This window comes from Eupeodes corollae, chromosome 3 (assembly GCF_945859685.1).
Source record: "Eupeodes corollae chromosome 3, idEupCoro1.1, whole genome shotgun sequence".
Taxonomy (NCBI): Eukaryota; Metazoa; Arthropoda; class Insecta; order Diptera; family Syrphidae; genus Eupeodes; species Eupeodes corollae.
The window spans coordinates 63,834,982-63,856,414 of NC_079149.1; the positions used below are offsets into that span (position 1 = coordinate 63,834,982).

Sequence of the window (21,433 nt, forward strand, 5' to 3'; positions counted from 1 at the left end):
GATTGTTGCGGTTTGTTCCGGACATTGGCCTATAGGAGTTCATGCAGAGAAGTTGGGTATCTTTCACAACACCTTTTGCCGTAGTTGTAGTGACCAAACTTGATGAGCTATCTGAGACAAAGATAAGAGACCTATTCTTTTTTCTTAATGCGACAAAATGGCTCTAACATAATCGCTATGAAGCTTCTCTATCAATCTATCCCTTTCAATCAAAGGTCAAACGAGTTTTTGGTATCAAAACGGCGCACTACAGCGCTAATTGGATCTCAGGCTAGGTTGCCTTGAGATCGCGTTTCTACCTACCTACCTAGGTGAGCTTTGACAAACTGTAACCTAAATTTCAGATTTTTTTTATACAAGCGGTTTTCTCTGGGCAAAGCACCCACGTAGATTGTTTTCATTTTACTGGCGTCTTATGGTCCATTAGGGAACATTTACTCCATAGTCCGTTAAAAGTTCGCTTCGAATGGCACTGGAGGTGATCCTTGGTCGATAACCAATAAATAATTCTATCTTCATTTTTAGTTGTCTTTTGGCCCGGGGGTTTTGTTTAACGTTTTCAATCACTCCAAACTTTTTGAAATGAGGAAGGGGATTATAAACCAGCTTCCTGGAGCATTCTAACAACTTAAAAGTGTCTATTAACGTCCGCCCTTTTGACTTCATTTTCAAGATCAGACTTCTTTTTTCCTTTGAGCACCATTTTCCTTTTGCCATGACTTATTAATTAATTTTTTATTAATGCAATTAAACTATAGCATTTAGGAATATAAAAAATTGATGAATTTGTGTGCAAAATTTCGTTGAATTTGTTTAAGTCGTTTCGGAAGAGTATGGAAATTAACACTGTGACAGAAGAATTTTATATACGAGCTACACAAAATTATATTACATTTTTGTTTTTAGATTAGCTGTGTGATATTTGAATATCATATAAATTTCAAATATTTCTTTGGCATATCATTGAACACTTAAAAACAATTTTTTTTAATATAATTTATCCTCAAAGTCCCATGGAATAAAATGTAGCTGACACATTTTAAAAATGCAATGTAATAGGTTTATGTACTTGTATGACTAAAGAAGGCTTAAAACTCAATGACAATTGTTTTCTTTTTTTTGAAAAAAAGGTTGTCTGAACTAATTTATCCAAACAAAAAAAGAGAAAGCAAAAGCTCTATATTATTTCACAACTTAATACACTCATTAATAAGACCATTCAAATACCAAATTGTTTATACTGACTATACAAATTTAATACTAATATACTACTGTTTTACTATAATGTACATGTGTCAAAATGTAGACTTGTAGCTCTTGAGACCTTTTATGTCTAATGAAAGGTTTTGGCACATGCAAAGATATATTATTCAGAATGGTATTAATATAGATAACAAAATCAATCTTAAGATACGAGTTATTGATAAACCATATTTATTTACAAAATAGTTCGATGCCTTTGCCAATACATTCAGTTTGATTTCTTCCTGGTTCGCGTTAACATCGGAAAAATAAATTAACATTTATTTAAACGAATGGGTGCAACTGACAATAAAAAGGACGATTTGTCCTTTTATAATACGAATATCATCCTAGAAGATTCTATTCAAAATGGAACTTCTAAAGAGAAAAATAAATCCTTCTTGTAAGTTTTTGAATAATATCAATCAACATAAACATTTACTTGCCTCAAGAAGCCTTAAGTAGTGGCTTGAATTCGGAAATTTAAAATTGTGTATTTTAAATAAGTGGAATTATAAGAATTTGTTATATAAGGCAGAAAATCTACCATCCAAAACTAACACCAACCACTCAAGAGTGTTTTAAACAGTATTTGTATTTCGCTAAACCATTTGTTTGAAAGTATTAAACCTTTTCGGTTTGAGGTTTTATATTTTGTAAATATACAGTGATAAGCGTGAAAAAAAGATATTATGGTCCACAGTGCATAAGTGAAGTGTCTCATGAAATATGTTGAAAGTAGTTGAATGATAATTTCAGAAAATGGAAAGAAAAAGCTAGAGCATTATTCATAGAAATTAAATAACATACTTAACATAATCATTTTTCACATTTCGAAAATGTTAAATGAAATTTATTGGGTAAACTCAGTCAATTAACCAGGTTAACTTCTTTAGAAAAAAATCAAAGAATTTAATTCGCCGTTAGGAAATACAAGGTTTTCCTGTAATAAATATTTACAAAACTTACTCCTAAATCATTTCCTCTGCAAGGAAATTTGAGTTTTTGTATAAATCTGCGTTGAAAATATTTATGTTTGAAAAATTAATTGTTTTAAGATCTTGAAATTGAGAGCTAATACAATGTTGAAACCATGAAAGAACACACAATGTGCTAAAAAAAAGGACGTCTTCAAGATCATAACCCCCAAATAATCAAAAAACTGTTTGTTATTCTTGAATTATGTACGCTGTATACATTCCATTGGGTTTTCCACTGTGGTACAATGTAATAAACCTCAAAAAGGGGGTAAAAGCATTAATATGATTAGAAGAATAAAGTTGTTAATGAATTCTTTAATCGATTATCACGTACTACGTACATACGATTATAATCTTATTATTATTTTTTTTAATAATATGTAATAATTATAAAATTGAAACTCATTTTAGAATATATTATACAATGGATATAAGATAATTTTCGTTACCCATTTTCGAAAAAAACAGTCTATTGGCCGCAAAGTAATAATTAAAAATATATGATTGATTTATTGCGGCCTTATCAGCTGAGGGTATAAAGCTCTGACTTGCATATTCGTAGTAAAGTAAATACCTTACGCTATCAGGGACTTATCTTTAAGGCTTTTGCATTAACTATCATTTATCATTATGATTTTGACTAGGTTCATTGAAATTATGTGTCAATCGAAACAGCAATATTAAAATGCGAAGGACTCTTAAATTAAAAAAAAAATAATGCGAAGTAATTTTTGTTTGTAATTTATTCTATAAAAACTGAACTTTTATTAAGAACTTTCTGATGCTTTTTGGTGTTATTTTTTCGATTTGTTTATTTTCATATTTTTATATTGTCTTCTGTAAGTTTTTATAGTTGATCAGGAACTTATTTGGTCGAAAGTTCAATTACTACATTAAATTATATTCATCTTCTGATCGGTCCGGTTTTGGCCTCATTCAACAATCTCTCCAATGCTTCGGGCGTCCTGGTCTACGCCATTACTTCAAAATAAGCTTAGTTTGCAACGCTGACTTTAAAATGTAGTACAAAGGATTTTCCAAACTGGTTTCTCTTCACTCATATGAGCGAAGTGTGCAGCCAACCGGACTCTGACGTGCTAAATTTTTGTCACGTTTCAATCGTCATTCCTCACTCAAAACAATATGTTGCAAGACCCGGAAATGATTCTTGAATCCTTGCACTAGAATCATTGTAATCATTCGTGGAATCAAAACGAAATGATTTTGAAAAATAAGAGGAAGCAGCCAAATAAATATCCCATACTGATGAATATGTACAATCAAGCACCCGCACCAGAACGAGAAATGTCAGGTTGAATCCGCTCAATCACGGGAAAGCACAAGACGCAAATCTGTCACCCAAGGAAAAATACAACGTGTCCGCTTTCATCCCATCAGTGATTGACCACGACCAGCTATTCGTTTCTCTTACTGAAAGATTGCATGCCTATGAAACTGTACGTTTGAGAAAAAAGCTCGAAATGTTCCGTTCGTTAACCCTAAAATTAAATTTTAGATAATTCTTTTTTCCTTTTATATTTATATGTGTTTGTTCAATACTAATGGAATCTACTTGGTTTCACAATAAATTATTTATTGAAAAACTCGAGGGACAAAAAATAGTTTGCTTTATTTTGAAAATAATTTGGGGCGAGGGGGCTCCGCTTCTATACTGCCCCGAGACCTCTGGACCTCTAAATCCGGTCATGTCGGCCGCTACTAAAAACCCAAGACATTTGATTGATTGACCAATTGTTCTTCTCGCAGTGGTAACCACCATCTACGCTGATACACTGATTGCATTTGATGAAATTACTGTTATATGTAAAAGTTAGGTATTATTTATTACTTATAAAATTCTAAAAAATATTATTCATCAAAATGACAAAAACATTTCTACTAAATGGATTTTATTAAGCTTATTGTTAAAGAAGTTCTTTCGTATCTAATACCACGACATCCTGTTTAAGCTTAGCACGAAAATCACTTTTTAAAAGTTGAAATCGATGGACAATTTGTTTTGTTTTATACACTTTGAGATGATTAAACTAAACTACCAATCAAAAAAAAAACATTTTACTAAGTTAAATAAACGAAGTAGAAGTTAAAAGAAAAATCGTTTTTGTCATAATACTTTCTTGTACCAATGATATAAATTCGGTGATCATGATCAAAACAATGCTCTTGAAATGAGCTTTTCAACGGTATATCTTTATTTTCATATTCATTCATTAAATTCAATAAATCAGATTGAAAAATGTTGAATTTAATAGAACATTGAAAGCGAACTATTCTATAACCATAATGTTTTTTTACTATTAGTTATCATTGGTAAAAAAGTTAATTTTTTCTGTGATCTATTCAGTCTAAGTTACTAATACTGTCATTTTAATGTCACCATATTACAATTGATTTTTGCTCTAATTGCACTGTTTGTTGACATATACTGCCTACATCCCATGGTTTGCAGATCTGTGTCTATCTAAAATAATAATGTCCTAAAGCTAGGCTTTTTAACAATATATGTATATTGCAATTGTGGGCAATAAATAAATAAATTAGGTGCAAAACAGTACCCTTGAAAAAAAAAACAGTTGGTCGTACCGGTAGCGATTGAACCCTATACCTCTATTATCGTAGTTCTATGCACTATCACTCCAAGGGCACGGGTTTTCCTCATTCTCCTTTTGGGTTTCGTTGCCAAAAACTAAAGGAAAACATACTTATAGATGACATTTTCAATAAACTTAAAAAAGAGTATTTCAAGTTGTTTTTCGGTACCCAAAGCCGAAATGATTTCATGCGCCATATTATAAGCTATGCTGTTCCAAAAAATGATATAAAGGTCTTTTACCTCATGATTCATAAGTTCATTCGACAGTCAGATTAAAAAATTGATAACTATTTCTTATTAACACATAATTTGATTCAGGCATTTTTTTAACTCATAAATACCAAAACAAGACGAAGTTGTTCCATTTAACTGGATCGATTTTAATGATCCAAAATTAAGATTAGATTTTGCCCACTGGCAAAAATTAAGATTATATTTTGGTCTCTGGTTTTGTGTTGCAGAGGTTTATCATAAAGAGCTTGTTTACTATCAAGATTAAATACTTGCTGCAGATCTTATGGATAACAAATAAAAACTATCGCTGAAAAAACTTTGATATGAAAGTTTAAGTGTTTCTTGTATACTTCTATATATTAGTTAATTGAGGTTTAACGATAAATTAAACAAAAAAAAAAAAACAATTTCCGATTGTTTCACTTCTTATTATTTTTCAATTATTTAATCTTTAGGTCCCTTACTATTGTTGGGGAAAATCTTAGACTATATACGAAGATCCTACTTATCTTAAAAGCATGTCATAAAATAGTGAACTTAATATGATGTGATGATCCTCTTTTACTTACTTATTTACAAACAACAAACTTCTCCATCTAGCTTAGTCCCTAGTTAGATGTCTCCAGTTTCGTGCTCCATGTTGGGTGAGGTCAATTTCCACTGATCTGCGGTCTTCCTCTACTGCGCTGTCCTGTGGGTGTGGATTCGAATATTTTCCGGGCCGGAGAGTTGGTTTCCATGCGCTCTACGTGAACCTTAGTCGTTGGACTTTTAATCGTCTGGCTAAGTCTTCGTCGCTGTACAGCCGTATAGCTTGTCGTTCCATCTTCTCCTTCACTCCCCTGCTATGCCTACGGGACCGTAGATCACACGACCAAGGTGCTTTTATCCGCTTTTGTCATAGTTCATGTTTCTGCATCGTATAGCAGGACGGGGATGATGAGAGTCCTATATAAAAGCGACACTTTGGTCTCTCGATAAAGGGCTTTGCTACTCAATTGTTTTCTTGACCCGAAGAAACAGCGCTTAGCAAGAGTTATTCTTCGTTTGATCTCAGAGCTGGTGTTGTTTTCTGCATTTACAGCCTAGGTAGACGAAATCCTTGACTACCTCAAAGTTACGTCTGTCCATGGTGACGTTTTAACCAAGACGTGCGTTGGTGTTGTAGGCCCTTTCTTGACGACCTTCCTTTTTTATATTAATTAAATACTAACGCAGCAGATCTTTGTATGGAAAGTTAGTCAAGTAAAATCTCCCTAACTATCAAGTCAAATCAACTTATGTCAGAATGACAATCGATCATGTTTTTTAATTAACTGAAAGTTTAACTTTATTCCTCTAGGATTTATTTATTTTGTAGCACCATTTCTTTTAATATTTTATGTAAAAGGGTAATATTTCTTTACAATACGACATGCAAATTTGGATGGACTTGTAGTTTGCCTGAGGAGTGATTCGTAGACAGTAAGGTTTTTGGTAGTTTGTGTACGATATACTGAAGATAGAAGTTAGGGAAGTAAACTTCTGCGTTTGAAGTTTATGACACTCAAAAACTAACCAGTTGAATTGGTCAAATGTACGTTCAAGGAATGCAGTTGACTGCAAATGAAGCCCCCTTTGCCAATTTATTAGCACCAGCCTAAACTGTAATGTATTTTGTCATTACATCCGATCTTTGTCAGTGATATAGAGTGATCATTCTTAAGAATCTGACCATGGTTTTTGTATTACATGCTAAATACTAAATGCATCAAACTGGCAAAATAGAAAAATTATTTTTCTTGTAGTCAATATTATATCCACTACTGGAGCATCAGCTTCTGCAAAAGTCATTTGAAAATACACCTAGCCGTGTGGCGTGCTTTCCTATTAGACTGTTGCCGGTTGTGACACCGATTATCGAGCTTATATGCGATGTGCCAGATGTTTTTAGTGACTTGACACTAGATAATGTTATTACAGTTGATATCACATTTTCTTTAAGAAAGGACACAAGAGACATAACTCTTCATTTGAAGGTTACAACCTACTAAGAAATGACGATTTTAGGGGAACAGCCATCGTTATTGAAGAAAAGTTTAAACTTAATAAAGTATCCTTTTACAGTGATACCTTCTTAATTTGCCAGAACAATAATCGGGCTACGAAACGAATACATCTTGGAAGTATTTGCATTCCATCAGCAGCAGGTCAGTCACTTTTCAGCGAGTTAGATAGGCTGCTTAGCATCGCAAGTTCTTATGACACGGTTATATTAGGAGGCGACATTTCCAAGATCATCGTCCATACTAGACTTTTTCATGTTCTCGAGTTCATTACACACAGGTAATAATACTGTTTGCAAAACATTTTCTTTTCTTTCTGACCATTTTGGTATAGAAACTAATATACAAATATTCAACGTTTACCCTGTACTAGTACCTCCTGCTACCTACACTTGTTTCAAAAATACAAACTGGGATAATTTTAGAATACAACTACACAATAGTCTTTCTAGAATGAATCTTCCAATATTTCTAATGCTGAAATTGACGATATAATACAAGATGTGAGTAATAAAATAAATACAAGTGTAGAAAATCATGAACATGAAGTACAAAAAGATTTTACTTTTAACTAAAAATCTTTTGAATATTCAAAGCATTTGGCAAAGAAAACTTAAAAGAAAAGGAGTTGTCATCTAGATTACAATGTCTAAATAAAATAATAGCTGAAAGAGTTAAAATAGATCTTGATAATGACTTTAGATCACGTTTAAGAAAAATAAAGCCTTCTACACCAGCTTTTAAAGAAATTGACAGGATAACTGGCGAAAATATTTTGGAACGAATATTGCCAAATATACTATCAATTTTAATGGAGAAGAACTTTCAGATAGTGCAGATAAGCTCATTGCGTTTAAGGCATCGTATTCCGATTTATACTCTGAAAAAATACCCGTGTTTGACAGAAACTTAGCAAATCATGTTAATCTAACAGTCAACGAGTTTAAAAATAGATATGCTAATATATGTTTGACGACTTTCTTATCAAGCAACACTACCTCTGATAACTTAGCTCTACCTTTTACGTCTCCAGACAAAATTAATGCTTATAGAATGAAATAAAACAACAACAACTATTATGGTATAGATAAAATGTCTAATTATATTTTCCGAAAATGCTCTCATACATTTGATATAACACTCTTTTGTATTTTCAATCAATGCATAAAAAATGAATACTTTCCCATTTTATGGAAAAAATCAAAGCTTATTCCTATAGCAAAGAAAAAAACTGGGAATGAAATTAAAGACTTTCGTCCTATATCTTTATTGTCAAATGGTGGAAAACATTTCGAAAGAGTTTTAGCTGATTACCTAGACAGTTTTTGCGATGAAAGAAATATTATTATTAATAACCAATTCGGATTCAGAAAAAATCATTCCACTGAACACTCATTACTGATTCTGAATGATAGAATTGTTCAAAACCTCAGGAATAAAAAGTGTTCCGTTGTTCTTGACCTAGATATGCAGGCTGCCTTTGTTTCTACATCGCGCACGGACTAATTTTTAAATTGATAGCACTGGAATTTTCAGAAGCCTTTATACGAATGATAGTCAGTTTTCTGAGTTCTAGGATAGCAATGAAAGCCTTTTTATATGCAGATGACGCTAAGATATTGTCAAGTGCAGTAAGGCACCCAATGCACTAGATAAATTCAAGGATTCCGTGCCCACTTTAACCTCGTACCTCTACTATTGGGGATTAGTAATTAACGCAGGGAAAAGTAGCAGCATAACCTGTTTTAGAAACTTATGGCAAAGAACATCGTAAGGCAGTTAAAGAGAGTAAAACTTTATAACTTTTAATTGACAATTTTGTGATCCCACTAATAACGGAACCAAAATATCTTGGTATACGACGCTACTAAAATAAATTTAATTTTAATAAACATGCTAGGGAAGTGTTGAATAAAGCCAAAATGGTTTCCGGTATGCTCAAACAACTTTTATCATCAAATTCCACTTCAAAGCAAACCAAATGGCTTATTTATAAAACGCTTATAAGACCTATTTTAACATATGGATTTGGATGTGGGTTTAGAATTTCGCCAACAGCTGCAAATGAGTTGGAAAACTTCGAGCGAAAACTGCTTCGATTCTGTTGCGGAAAATACAGAAATCCAAATAAAAAATGGTATTCAAATACAACAATATACAGAGAAAATAATACTGAACCTTATTTTATTAACCCTACACTCATCTTGTGTTCCATTTGGGACAGACATCCCACTATGACCATTAATAAGTAATAAAACTCAAATTCTTTCAAACACTTTCTCCTCTTGTAACATACACATTTATTTGGACCAACAAAATTTAAGTTTAGTAAAGATCATAATATGTTAAATACTTTTTTTTAATTAATTAAATAAATAAATTATTTCTTTCAGCTCATCCGATGATAAACAAAAGAAGGAACACAAAGAGACTCGGGAAGAATCTCAAGCCCGAAAAGAAGATGAGGCACCTGAAGTGTCATTTTTAAGCATTGTTAGTAACCCTTAAAACACTTTCAAAACTGGTTTTTAAAAGTTATATTATTTTTTGTTTTCAAAAAAAAACTCTTTAGTACAAGTACTCCAGTTGGACGGATAAAACAATGTACTTCGTTGGTTTCTTATGTGCTATAGCAACTGGAATAACCACTCCCCTCAACAGTTTAATTTTTGGAAACTTGACCGATGTAAGTAGGACTTTTTTTCGATTCATGTTATCTATCATTATACTGTTTTAATGGAAACAGTTTTCTATAAAATAGAAACTTGATTAATAAACTTGAACTCATGTCTTACAATCTACAGGCCATGGTTAAATACGGGTTGTATTTGGTTGGACAGGAAAATGCAAGAAGTGTTGAATCTGATGAATTACTGGAAGCTGTGAAAACTTTTGCTCTGCAAAATGCTTATATCGGAGCTGTTATGTTGATATGCAGTTATCTTTCCATTACTCTGTTCAATTATGCAGCTCAATCGCAGGTTAGTCTGATAACCCTCTTTATTTTATATTTTACTAAACTACTAAATGTGTATGTTGTCTTCAAAAAACGAAAATCATTTTTAGATCTACACAATTCGAGGAAAATTTTTCAAAGCCATTTTACACCAAGACATGTCATGGTATGACTTTCATCAGAGCGGAGAAGTAGCTAGCCGAATGAATGAGTATGTTCTCAAAAAAAAAATAAACTCTATTTGATGAAATTTTAATAATAATAATAATAATTTATTTTATTACAGAGATTTAACAAAGATGGAGGATGGATTGGGAGAAAAAGTTGTGATATTCACTAATTTTATCGTAGCATTCATATCGTCTTTGGTACTAGCATTCGTTAAAGGCTGGCAATTGGCCTTGGTATGCCTGACAAGTCTGCCCGTCACTCTTATATCTTTATCGGTGGTTGGAGTAGTAAGTACAAAGTAGTTAATTAAATTAAGTGAAATGTAATTTATTTCTTGGCATCAGTGTCAACTATTGCCTCAAAGACTGCGTGAGTTTTAGTTGAAATTTTTCAAAAACGAGGGTCAAAAGTAAAGAAAAAAATCAAATGCTTTTGAAACTATGCTCAAAATATGGAAACAAAGAGTCCGCCGAGTGGACGGGTTTCAGAGCTGAAATGAATTTTATCTGATCCTTCAATTATTTGTTGAATGTTGAAGGATAGATTTTAAAAATTGTATTTAGATTGTATGTATCAGAAATCCTATTGGATTATCAGCTTTGCGAAATCTCAATAATATTATATAAGGGCGTTCATTTTAAATATATGCTTAAAATTTTAGGAGTTCTAAAATAATTTAAGAAGCCAGGGCCGGATTGAGGGAAGGGCAACCGGGTGGAAGCTCCGGGGCCTCCACAAACTCTTGTCCATCGACTGTTCAATTCCTTGATTTCGTGCAGAATTTGTACACTTTTCTCACAGCCAGTACAGACCGGCATCGAATTCAACGGCTATTCGGAAATCGAAGAAGCTCTAACCAGCATATCTTCCAATAAGGAGCAAAAAGACATCGTGAGGAATAAAGCAACAGACCTTCTATACAGAAGATGAGTGGTCTCGAAACCGCTTTCTTTGCAACATTTTGGAACGATATGTATGTTGCAAGACCCGAAAATGATTCTTCAATCGGCAATGCGTTCACTATAATCATTGTAATCATTCGTGGAATCCAAACGAAATGATTTTGATAAATACGAGGAAGCAGCCAAAAAAATATCCCATACTGATGAATATGTCAGGTTGAATCTGCTCGATTACGGAAAAAGCACAAGAAGCAAATCTGTCACCCAAGGAAAAATACAACGTGTCCGCCTTCATCCCAGTGATTGACCACGACCAGCTATTCGTTTCTCTTACTGAAAGATTGCATGCCTATGAAGCTGTACGTTTGAAATTTGGATTCCTGAATCACATCAAGAAGATGGATGCTGAAAATTTGAACGCTGCAGCAGAGACATTGGTGAAAGTGTATCCGGAAGATTTATAGCCTAGTCTTGGTAATAAGTTGGTTCAATTTGTGTCTTTGATTGACTCATACAAAAAGGAAACGGACTATGGAATAGATCAATCGCCGGAACTATTTTACTACCAAATTATCGAAAACTAAAATTTCAGAGCTACATTCTCAAACCTCGAAATTGCATTGAGAATGTATTTGGTTTTGATGGTAACAAATTGCACTGGAGACCGCTCATTTTCAAAAATGAAAATTATAAAAAATATACATTGAAAGCGATTTACTTCGAGAACTGGATTTAAACGAAATCATCAAAGATTTTTCGGCGAAAAAAGCTCGTTAACCCTAAAATTTAATATCAGATAATTCTTTTTTCCTTATTTATGTTATTTTGAAAATAATTTGTGGTGAGGGGGCCTTTATTGCCCCGAGGCCTCTGGACCTCTAAATTCCGCCCTGTAAGAAGCTATACCTATATTGTTTGGTTATTTGTATGATTTGTTACTAACTTTGAAGTTGTATACATATTTTATTCATATAAATAGGAATAGTGACTTAGAAATTGTCAGCATACATTTTCGATAGGTTATCTATTTTTGATTGTCTACTTCTATTGGAAACATCGATGCAAATTAATCAAATCATTTGTGCTTAAAATAAAAATTTAATGAGTTAAACATTTGAATTCGGAGTTTTAAATGAAATGCTAATAATCAAAAGTGATTCACATAATATAGTTTAGGATGTGATAGTCAACTGATAAGAAATATTACTGCAGACTACGGCGATATTTTGAAGTATTGAAATGTAAATTTTGACTGTCCCTGTACAAAAATTCGTCTAAGGACCAAAATTTAAGGTGTTTCAGTGAAATACTTGTATTGTTACGTAGGTTAATAGCCAGAAATAAAACAAATTATGCAGCTTCAGCTAAAAATTAAAGTTTCGGTTTGTTACTGCCTGTCAAATTTAAGCAGAGGAAATAGATGGTTAGCACATCATTCTCGAGCAAAGTTTAATATAAATTCTGCTTTTTACTTATTTTCGTGAAAACAAAAATTATGAATACTTCTCTAATATATTTATATGCATAAATAATATTTCTCAAATTTAAAAGAAATCGTCAAAATAAAATTATTTTAAGTTATTTAAAGAAAATTTCTTTTAGTACAAAAAAAACATGCATCCACGATTTTAAGCTGAAATTTGGAGATAAGAGCTTAATCAAAATAGTATAGTGCGTCTTTAAATTTAGAATTCATTCAGAATTTGGACATTTGAACTTTTTATTACACTCGTCGACAAAGTTACGCTTTTCACACTCAAACAAAACAATACTGTTTTAAATGATTAAGTTGAACTAAATTTGAATCTTGCCAGTTTTTTAAGGATAAGTTTTAACTGAACATATCCCTTAAAATTAAATTGTATTATGATATTATGATTTTGCAAAAACAAATCTTTCTCTTCTAGTTTTAATCACTTTAGTATCTTACTTATAAATAAATTAGGTGGCGCAACAGTCCATGTAGAACCAGGGCCTAGTGACTTACAACTCTCAAACATTCCTTTGTGCGAGTAATGTTGTCACAAATTTAGGGGACCTACATTTTATATGCCGAATCCGAACGGCTAATTTGAGAGAGCACTTTTTCTTGACAAGAAATTACTCTTGGAGAATTTTTCAATTCCTCGCAAGAGACAGAACCCGTGAATAAAATTTTAGGTGGCACAAGCAGGGATCGAACCCAAGACCTCTCGCATGATAGTCCAAAGCACTTACCATCATGTTTGAAATGTTTGTATCATTCCCTTCTTCAAACAGCCTAAAACGGCTTTTTGAAGAAGGGAATGATTTTTCTTCAAACTTATCGTTCTCTTCCTTTCAATTTCAACAAATCAAACTTTACTTAAATAATTTTGTATTGTATTTATTAATCATTATAGATTACTGGTAAGCTATCAAAGAAAGAATTGAATGTCTATGCCAAGGGTGGTAACATTGCCGAAGAAGCTTTGAGTGGAATTCGAACTGTAAAGGCATTTGAAGGCGAAGCAAAAGAAGCAGCAGCATATCGATCAAATATAATAGATGCTCGTAAAATCAATGTTAAGCGTGGATTTTTCTCTGGACTTGGATTTGGATTGTTATGGTTTTTTATCTATGCATCTTATGCTTTGGCCTTTTGGTACGGTGTTGGATTGGTCATAAAAGCTAATGACCATATTGAAGGTTTTGAAAATTACACTCCAGGAACAATGATTACTGTAAGACAATCATCATAATCATCGAATCATAGAAGATGAAAATCATCAATGTTTTTAGGTCTTTTTTTCGATTATGATGGGGTCCATGAATATTGGTATGGCGGCTCCTTATATTGAAGCATTTGGAATTGCAAAAGGTGCTTGTGCAAAAGTGTATCATCTTATTGAGAAGGAACCTAAGATCAACCCCATTTTACGAAGAGGCGTCAAACCTCGGGGTAATCTCGAAGAGATAGAGTTTAAAGATGTCGAATTTCAATACCCTACTCGGACAGATATTAAGGTGAGTTAAAACTTTTTGAATGTTGAAAACTCCGCTTTGATTTACACATATAAATTGTTTTGCAGATTTTGCAAAAACTCAATCTTAAAATTAAAAAAGGTGAAACTGTTGCATTGGTTGGATCGTCTGGATGCGGAAAGTCGACTTGTATTCAACTTTTGCAACGATTCTACGACCCAAATGGTGGAAATATCTTTATTAATAATGTAAATATCAAAGAATACGATGTGCAAAGTTTGCGTGAGAGAATTGGAGTTGTAGGCCAAGAACCAGTACTTTTCGGTACAACTATTTACGAGAATATTCGATATGGAAAAGAAGATGCAACAAGAGCTGAAATTATCGAAGCAGCAAAGGCTTCCAATGCGCATATTTTTATCAAAAAACTTCCCCAGGTAAAAGAATGGGATTTATTTTTTGAAATTGTGTATCTTATGGGGGCAATTTGTTTTTTACCTAACAGGGATATGAAACTCTGGTTGGTGAACGAGGAGCTCAACTTTCTGGAGGCCAGAAACAACGAATTGCAATAGCCAGGGCACTTGTGCGTAACCCGGAAATTTTACTTTTAGATGAGGCAACTTCTGCTTTAGATACTGCGAGTGAAGCCAAAGTTCAAGCTGCTCTTGAAAAGGCCAGCGAAGGAAGAACAACAGTTATAGTTGCACATCGACTTTCGACAATCCGCAGAGCAGATAAAATCATAGTTATAGATAAAGGTCAAGTAGTGGAAAGTGGAACACATTTGCAATTAATGGAACTTAAGGGACAATATTTCAATCTGGTGACCACTCAACTGGGAGATGTAAGTGATGGTAAGTTACAAGTTCTAAAAATGTTTAGATTCTGAAATAAATGATTTGAATAAAATATACCGAACAAAAATATTTTAATTTTTTTTAAATATTTTTTAGCCCTGAGCCCTGAAATTGAAGGTAAAACCGATTTGTTTGCGGAGGATGAAGACGAAACCGAAATTGCAATTGTTAAGGAAGATGAGGTAAATGTTTGTAAAAAACATGTTACGAGTAAACGTAATATAAAAATTATGATTCTACCTTTTAATTTAATAAACAGCCACTTCAAACGTCAGAAGAAGAAAGTTCATATTCTCTAGTGGCTGTTATGAAACTTAATAAAACAGAATGGCCACAAATCTTAGCTGGCTCTATTTCGTCTATAATCATGGGATGTGCTATGCCTGCTTTTGCTTTATTATTTGGTGGAATTCTACAAATCCTTGCTTCAGATGATTCAACATATATTAGGACAAACACAAACATATACAGTTTATACTTCGTTCTTTGTGGCGTTGTTATTGGAATTGCAACATTTTTACAGGTAAGCAAAATTAAATGCATCAAAACTTATTGTTCAATATTTATCTGAAACTTATGCACATTCATTTTTAGATCTTCACATTCGGAATAGCTGGAGAACTATTGACGGAAAGACTTCGTGGCATGGTTTTTGAGGCAATGCTTAAACAGGAAATTGGTTGGTTTGATGACAGAACAAACGGAACCGGAAGTCTTTGTGCTCGATTATCTGGCGATGCATCAGCAGTACAAGGAGTGAGTTTTAGAAAAGTTTTGAAAAATTCATTACCTTATTTACTTATCTCACTTAAAGGCCACTGGACAGAGAATTGGAACTATTCTACAATCAATTGCTACTCTTGTGCTGGGTGTTGGCCTTGCCATGTACTACGAATGGAGTTTAGGTCTGATAGGTTTAGCATTCACTCCTTTCATTTTGGTTGCCACATACTTCCAGAGAAAAGTTATGGCTGATGAGAATATGGGAACTACCAAGACAATGGAAACATGTACAAAGGTCAATTAAAAACAATTTAAGCTTTTTCTCCTTTTATTAACTCAGGTTATTCTATTCCTTTGCAAAATAGCTCGCAGTTGAGGTAGTTTCAAATGTACGAACCGTTGTTTCTTTGGGCCGAGAAGATATGTTCCACGTTCAATATATGGATATTCTCCTTCCATCGTGCAATGTTAGTGTCCTCATAACCATCCGTCTACCTTTGATAAAAGATTGTTTTTGTTAAATTTGCAGAAATCGAAACGGAACACACATTACCGTGGCCTTGTTTATGGATTGGCAAGATCAATTATGTTCTTCGCATATGCTGCTACCATGTATTATGGTGGATATTGCATTGTCAACAATGGAATGCCATATGGAAATGTATTCAAGTAAGTTTCAGGGTAAAAAAATGACTTGAAGACGTTGAGATGATGATAATTTATTCACATGCAGAGTTTCACAAGCGTTGATAATGGGAACAATGTCTATAGCTAACGCCTTAGCATTTGCACCGAATTTCCAAAAAGGTGTTACTGCTGCTGAGAATATCTTCAAATTGCTGAACAGGAAACCGGCAATAGTAGATTCACCGAATGCAAGCAAACGTCCTTGGGAATCAGAAGGCAATGTCAACTTTAATAAGGTTAAGTTTAGCTACCCCAGCAGGAAGGATATTACTGTGTTAAATGGATTGAATTTGGAAGTATTTAGAGGTCAAAAAATTGCATTGGTTGGACCATCAGGCTGTGGCAAGTCTACTTGCATTCAGCTTTTACAACGCTTTTATGATGTGTCTGATGGTTCAGTGTCTATCGACAAAGAAAATATCCGCTCTTTGACCACAAGCAATTTACGTCGACAACTTGGGATTGTTTCACAAGAACCAGTCCTCTTCGACAGGTCTATTGCAGAAAATATTGCTTATGGAGATAACTCAAGAACTGTGTCAGAGGCGGAAGTTATTTCGGCAGCCCGCAAAGCAAATATTCACAACTTCATTTCCACTCTGCCATTGGTAAACTACAAAATTGAATAATATTTTGAAGCCTAAACTTTATGAATCGTTTATCTAGGGATACGAAACACGTTTGGGAGAGAAGGGAACTCAACTATCTGGTGGACAAAAGCAGCGAGTGGCTATAGCTCGAGCACTTATCCGAAATCCTAGGATTCTTTTACTCGACGAAGCAACTTCAGCTTTAGATGCAGAAAGTGAAAAGGTTTGAATACACTCAAAAATGGTTTCAACAGTTTTTTAAACCTAACCATGTTGTTTTATAGGTTGTTCAAGATGCATTAGAAATTGCGAGTGAAGGTCGAACGAGCATAAGTATTGCTCATAGACTGTCGACCATAGTTGACAGTGATATGATTTTTGTGATAGACGCAGGAAAAGTTAGTGAAATGGGTACACATCGAGAACTGATTAAAATGCGGGGAATCTATTTCAATCTATACAAACTACAATCTGGTGCAACATGATTCTGAGTAATGTTGTTAGTAGTATTCGACTAACTATAACGAGGCTCTGTTTTTTTTTTTCATTATATTTATAAAATAAAGTTTTATAATCTTTCTGTATTTGAATTTAAAATTAAGATATACAATTTTTAAGGAGATTTTTTATGTGCACATAAATAAATTGTACATCATATCGAAAAAAACGTTGAATAAAAATATTTGTACAGGAAATATTAGTTTTATTTGATTCTATCGAATTTAATTTTATTTATAACTCTAACTATGTAGGTGGATGTGTACACATGTTTTTTTTCAAATATAAAACTTGATGTATTCATATGGGTATGATTACGAAATTACGCTCTTACGGTTACGTAATTAATATTTTAACTTGTACTTTAATGTGTATAGTTGTGTTCATTTTAGATTAAATCGTGACTCAAATGTTTTGTAATTTTTTCTTTTGTAAAAAATGGGAAATCCAGCCTTTTTTTAATTATGTTTAAAGATTACTTTTACTTTAAAACGAATAAGGTAGTAAAAACATGAATTTTATCAAAATACATAAAAACGAAGTGTTAAAAATATCGTCGCTATCGAGGTAACCGTCGGAGCGGAATTCTTTCCGATTTCCTCCGAATCGAGGACATTTTGCTTCAAGGAAGTTGTCCGATCAGCTGGTCGGACATTCTCTCCGACAATATTCAATGCATGCAATTTGCATGCGATGCTTTGCGATGAAGTACTTGTCTTTTTTATTCTTGACAGATTCAAACACAATTTTCCGAAGTCCTCCGACAAGTACTTTATTTTAGTTATCTTGTGTTATTAATAATGGACTGTTCGTTTTCAGGCAAAATGAAAAAAACAAGCGCTGAGGGAATGATAAATCTGCTGAGCGAATATCCAGCAGACATAGCTCAAAATTATGCAAAAAGGTCACCAGAAATTGTGGCTGTGTTTTGAGAAGATCTAGCCAATCAGCTAAATTCATTTGGACCAAGGCAAAGGGATGTTGGTGTCTGAAATGTATGTATATCCATCGCATTGCGTCGTCTCATGTCTGTAAAATTTCTTCCGATGAAAACTACCTCAAACCGGAATTCAATCTCCAAAAAAGGATGCATTGCGGAGAATGTTCCGCTCCGACGGTTATCTGGAATAAGTGGAGATACACAAAATAAGGTTTAAAAATCTATAGATAATATTCAAAATTATGACTTTTTCTCAGTATTTTGTGGAAAACCCTTTGCATTTTATAATCGCTGCACATCTGCTTGGCATAGAGTTCACAAGGGCCTGACTACTCTCAACTAAATTTCGGTTCCATGTTTTCTCGACTGCGTCCCACAACTGCCTCGAATTCAAGGGTCTTCGCCGAGAAACACCATTTTTCACATCTGCCCATACATTTTCTATGTGATTGAGATTAGGCGACTGAGCTGGCCTGTCCATGACCTCAACCCCATTGACTCGAAATCGTTCCTTGGCAGACGTACTGGTGTGTTTCGGGTCGTTGTCTTGTTGAAATACCCATTTAACCGGTATATTAAAACTCGCATAAGGCAGCATCATACTGGTCATTATATCTACATAAACGCGCTGGTCCATCGCGCCAATGATTTGATGTATGGGGCCAACAACAGCATATGAGAAACTACCTCATGCCATCACTTTAGCACCTCTATGCTTTACCGTTTTAATAGTGCACTGAGGCTTAAACTAGAAATTTTCTGGACGTCGGACGTATTGCCTACAGCTAGTTCCATTAACTGTGAGCGGAAAGATTGTATTCCAACAATCGCCTTCTTGTTGTTACGCTACTTACTGCCAGTCGTAGATCTTGTTGGATCATCTTAGAGGACGCAAAAGGATCCTTTCCTCTGTAGCGAACAATGACCAATGACGATCGTCATTTTTACTCGTTTCTCGTTTTCGTCCCCGGATTCTGTGGATGTACACATTGTAAGTCCAGGCCTTGAAAGGATTACCAATCTTAAAACGTGATAAAAATTCAGAAAGCCGCATGTAAGGGTACTACAAGTGCCATAATGAATGTTCCAGTGCTAGCAACACTCCTCCCTCTTGATATATTCGTAAATGAATTTGCGGTCAAAAGCCAAAAACAGGGAAGAAGGTAAGACTGGTAGGGGGTAGGGATTGGTATATTTTTATATATGCATTGTGACATTGACGGAAATAAAAAAACAGACAAATTGGACAAAAACGGATCAATGCTTCACCTAAGCTATATTGTATCAATGATTTACAAGTCACTAGAGCAGTAGAGCAAGTAAATAAGCTTATCCACCAAATTTGAATTGTAATTGTGAAGAACAGGTGGTCGACTCTTAAAACTTACACGCCTTCGGGGAATCAATGACCGAATATTTGTAAAGGGAAAATTAAAATACCTTTTACCCTCAAGCAGGCCTTAATGGTCCTTAATGGTAGGTATCCTAACGGGTAACAACTCATTGGCTTTTCACGTGAATAGAATGGGTGTCGACTTATCCGATTTATGAAGATGTGAGGGCGAGGAGACGGAATGCGAATGCCCAGGGCCCTGATTATGAGGTTCGCGGCGTATCGTTTTCAATTCGACCTTTCAAATTCGACTCGCTTCGTATTTCCTTATTAACGAACTCGCGGCGAAGCGAAAGTAGTTCTTCCTATATTCCAGTGATTTGACACTTTGGTTTGACTTTTTCTCTCTATATTCCAATGATTTGACACTTTTGGTTTGACAGCTTTCCACAAATTTTGTTTTGTTTTGATTGAATTTGTGAAATGTGCGGTGATTTATTTAATAAACAATATTAAAATTAAAAAATGGAATCAATTATGGTGTATATTTATTCTGAAAGTGAGGAATCCCAGGAATCCTCAAGATTACGGACACCCGTAAGGAGCAAATCTTCTCCTCTGGATCTCCCTTAGTATTGTTTCCTTTTAGTTGAAATCAAATTAATCAATTAATTTACACACGTTGTCTTAATAGATTTATCAAACTATTTCGACTTTCGAAAGAAGCTTTTGTCTTCATTTTGCAAGAGATCAGCGAGGAATTCAAGGATCAAAACAGCAACGGCATTCCTTCAATTTTAAAGCTTGCCGCTACTATGAGATTTCTTGCTGAGGGATCGTACCAAAAAGGAGTTGGACAAGACGTACTACTTGGAATGGCACAACCAACAGTCTCAAACGTTTTGTCTTCATTTGTTTTAGCCCGATATTCAGGACCGACGAGTGCTTCCGTTGCAATGCCCATATTTTTTTTTCATAAACTCGACGAGAGCAAAAAATTGATGTCGATTTGTTTGCTTGTTTTTATCGTTCCTTGAATGAATTTTAAAATTTTATATTTTATTGTGGATAAATTATAAGAAATTTAAAATAAAGCTAACTCACATTTTTAAATTAAAATTAAAAAATAATCCACGAAATCGAACACTGAATAATAATAAACACTCTTTCGCCTGTGAACCCGCCAAAAAAAAGCTATCGGATTCAACTCGCCATCAAACATTATGACATTTCAAACTCGCCTTCGAATTCGTTAATTGGTCGAATTCAAAACGAAGAAGGCGAAAGCGAAAGCAATAATTGAAAAATGGCAAACTCGCTAGCAAAACGATTTGCCGCAAACCTCATAATCAGGCCCCACGCCTAGCCAAAAATAAGAATGACAATATAAGGAAAATACTTTTTTGACGACCTATACAAGGAAATTTCACAATTTTCCCAAAATGCATGGTTCAGAAAGGCACCCTTACTCTTAATTCTTGTCAACCTTCCGATACCTTTACCATTCCTTCTTCTGTATGGATTCACAGAGATCCGAGTGAGATTTCGAACTTAGCTGATGAACAAAAAAAGAAATAGATTCTAGCTTAAACAATTTTTGAGATTAAACGAAGAGAACCTATCTAACAGTTTTAACATGTCCCAAATAATAGTTACATGAATGCGTTTGATATTTGTATCAATAAATGTAGATATTAATTTTTAAAAGAGTCGTC

At 33.9% G+C, this 21,433-nt stretch overlaps 1 protein-coding gene across 1 annotated transcript; it reads left to right on the forward strand.

Moving 5' to 3' along the window:
* The first annotated feature begins 1,466 nt into the window (after positions 1-1,466).
* LOC129952429 (ATP-dependent translocase ABCB1) lies at positions 1,467-17,641 on the forward strand. The gene is made up of 19 exons (XM_056064998.1): positions 1,467-1,645; positions 9,509-9,608; positions 9,688-9,801; positions 9,920-10,096; positions 10,182-10,282; positions 10,358-10,529; positions 13,526-13,846; positions 13,905-14,129; positions 14,195-14,524; positions 14,593-14,944; positions 15,044-15,129; positions 15,207-15,470; positions 15,542-15,703; positions 15,762-15,965; positions 16,036-16,137; positions 16,200-16,339; positions 16,404-16,965; positions 17,024-17,170; positions 17,232-17,641. Exons 1-19 carry the CDS (start codon positions 1,536-1,538, stop codon positions 17,430-17,432), a joined length of 3,870 nt encoding a protein of 1,289 aa, XP_055920973.1. The 5' UTR covers positions 1,467-1,535; the 3' UTR covers positions 17,433-17,641.
* Positions 17,642-21,433: the final 3,792 nt, after the last annotated feature.

Bases quoted from the DNA above. Each gene is read 5' to 3' on its own strand.
- LOC129952429 (XM_056064998.1), top strand. From the start codon at position 1,536: ATGGGTGCAACTGACAATAAAAAGGACGATTTGTCCTTTTATAATACG. The intron at 1,646-9,508 runs GTAAGTTTTTGA...TATTTCTTTCAG, and splicing joins GAGAAAAATAAATCCTTCTT to CTCATCCGATGATAAACAAA. The intron at 10,530-13,525 runs GTAAGTACAAAG...TAATCATTATAG, and splicing joins CTTTATCGGTGGTTGGAGTA to ATTACTGGTAAGCTATCAAA.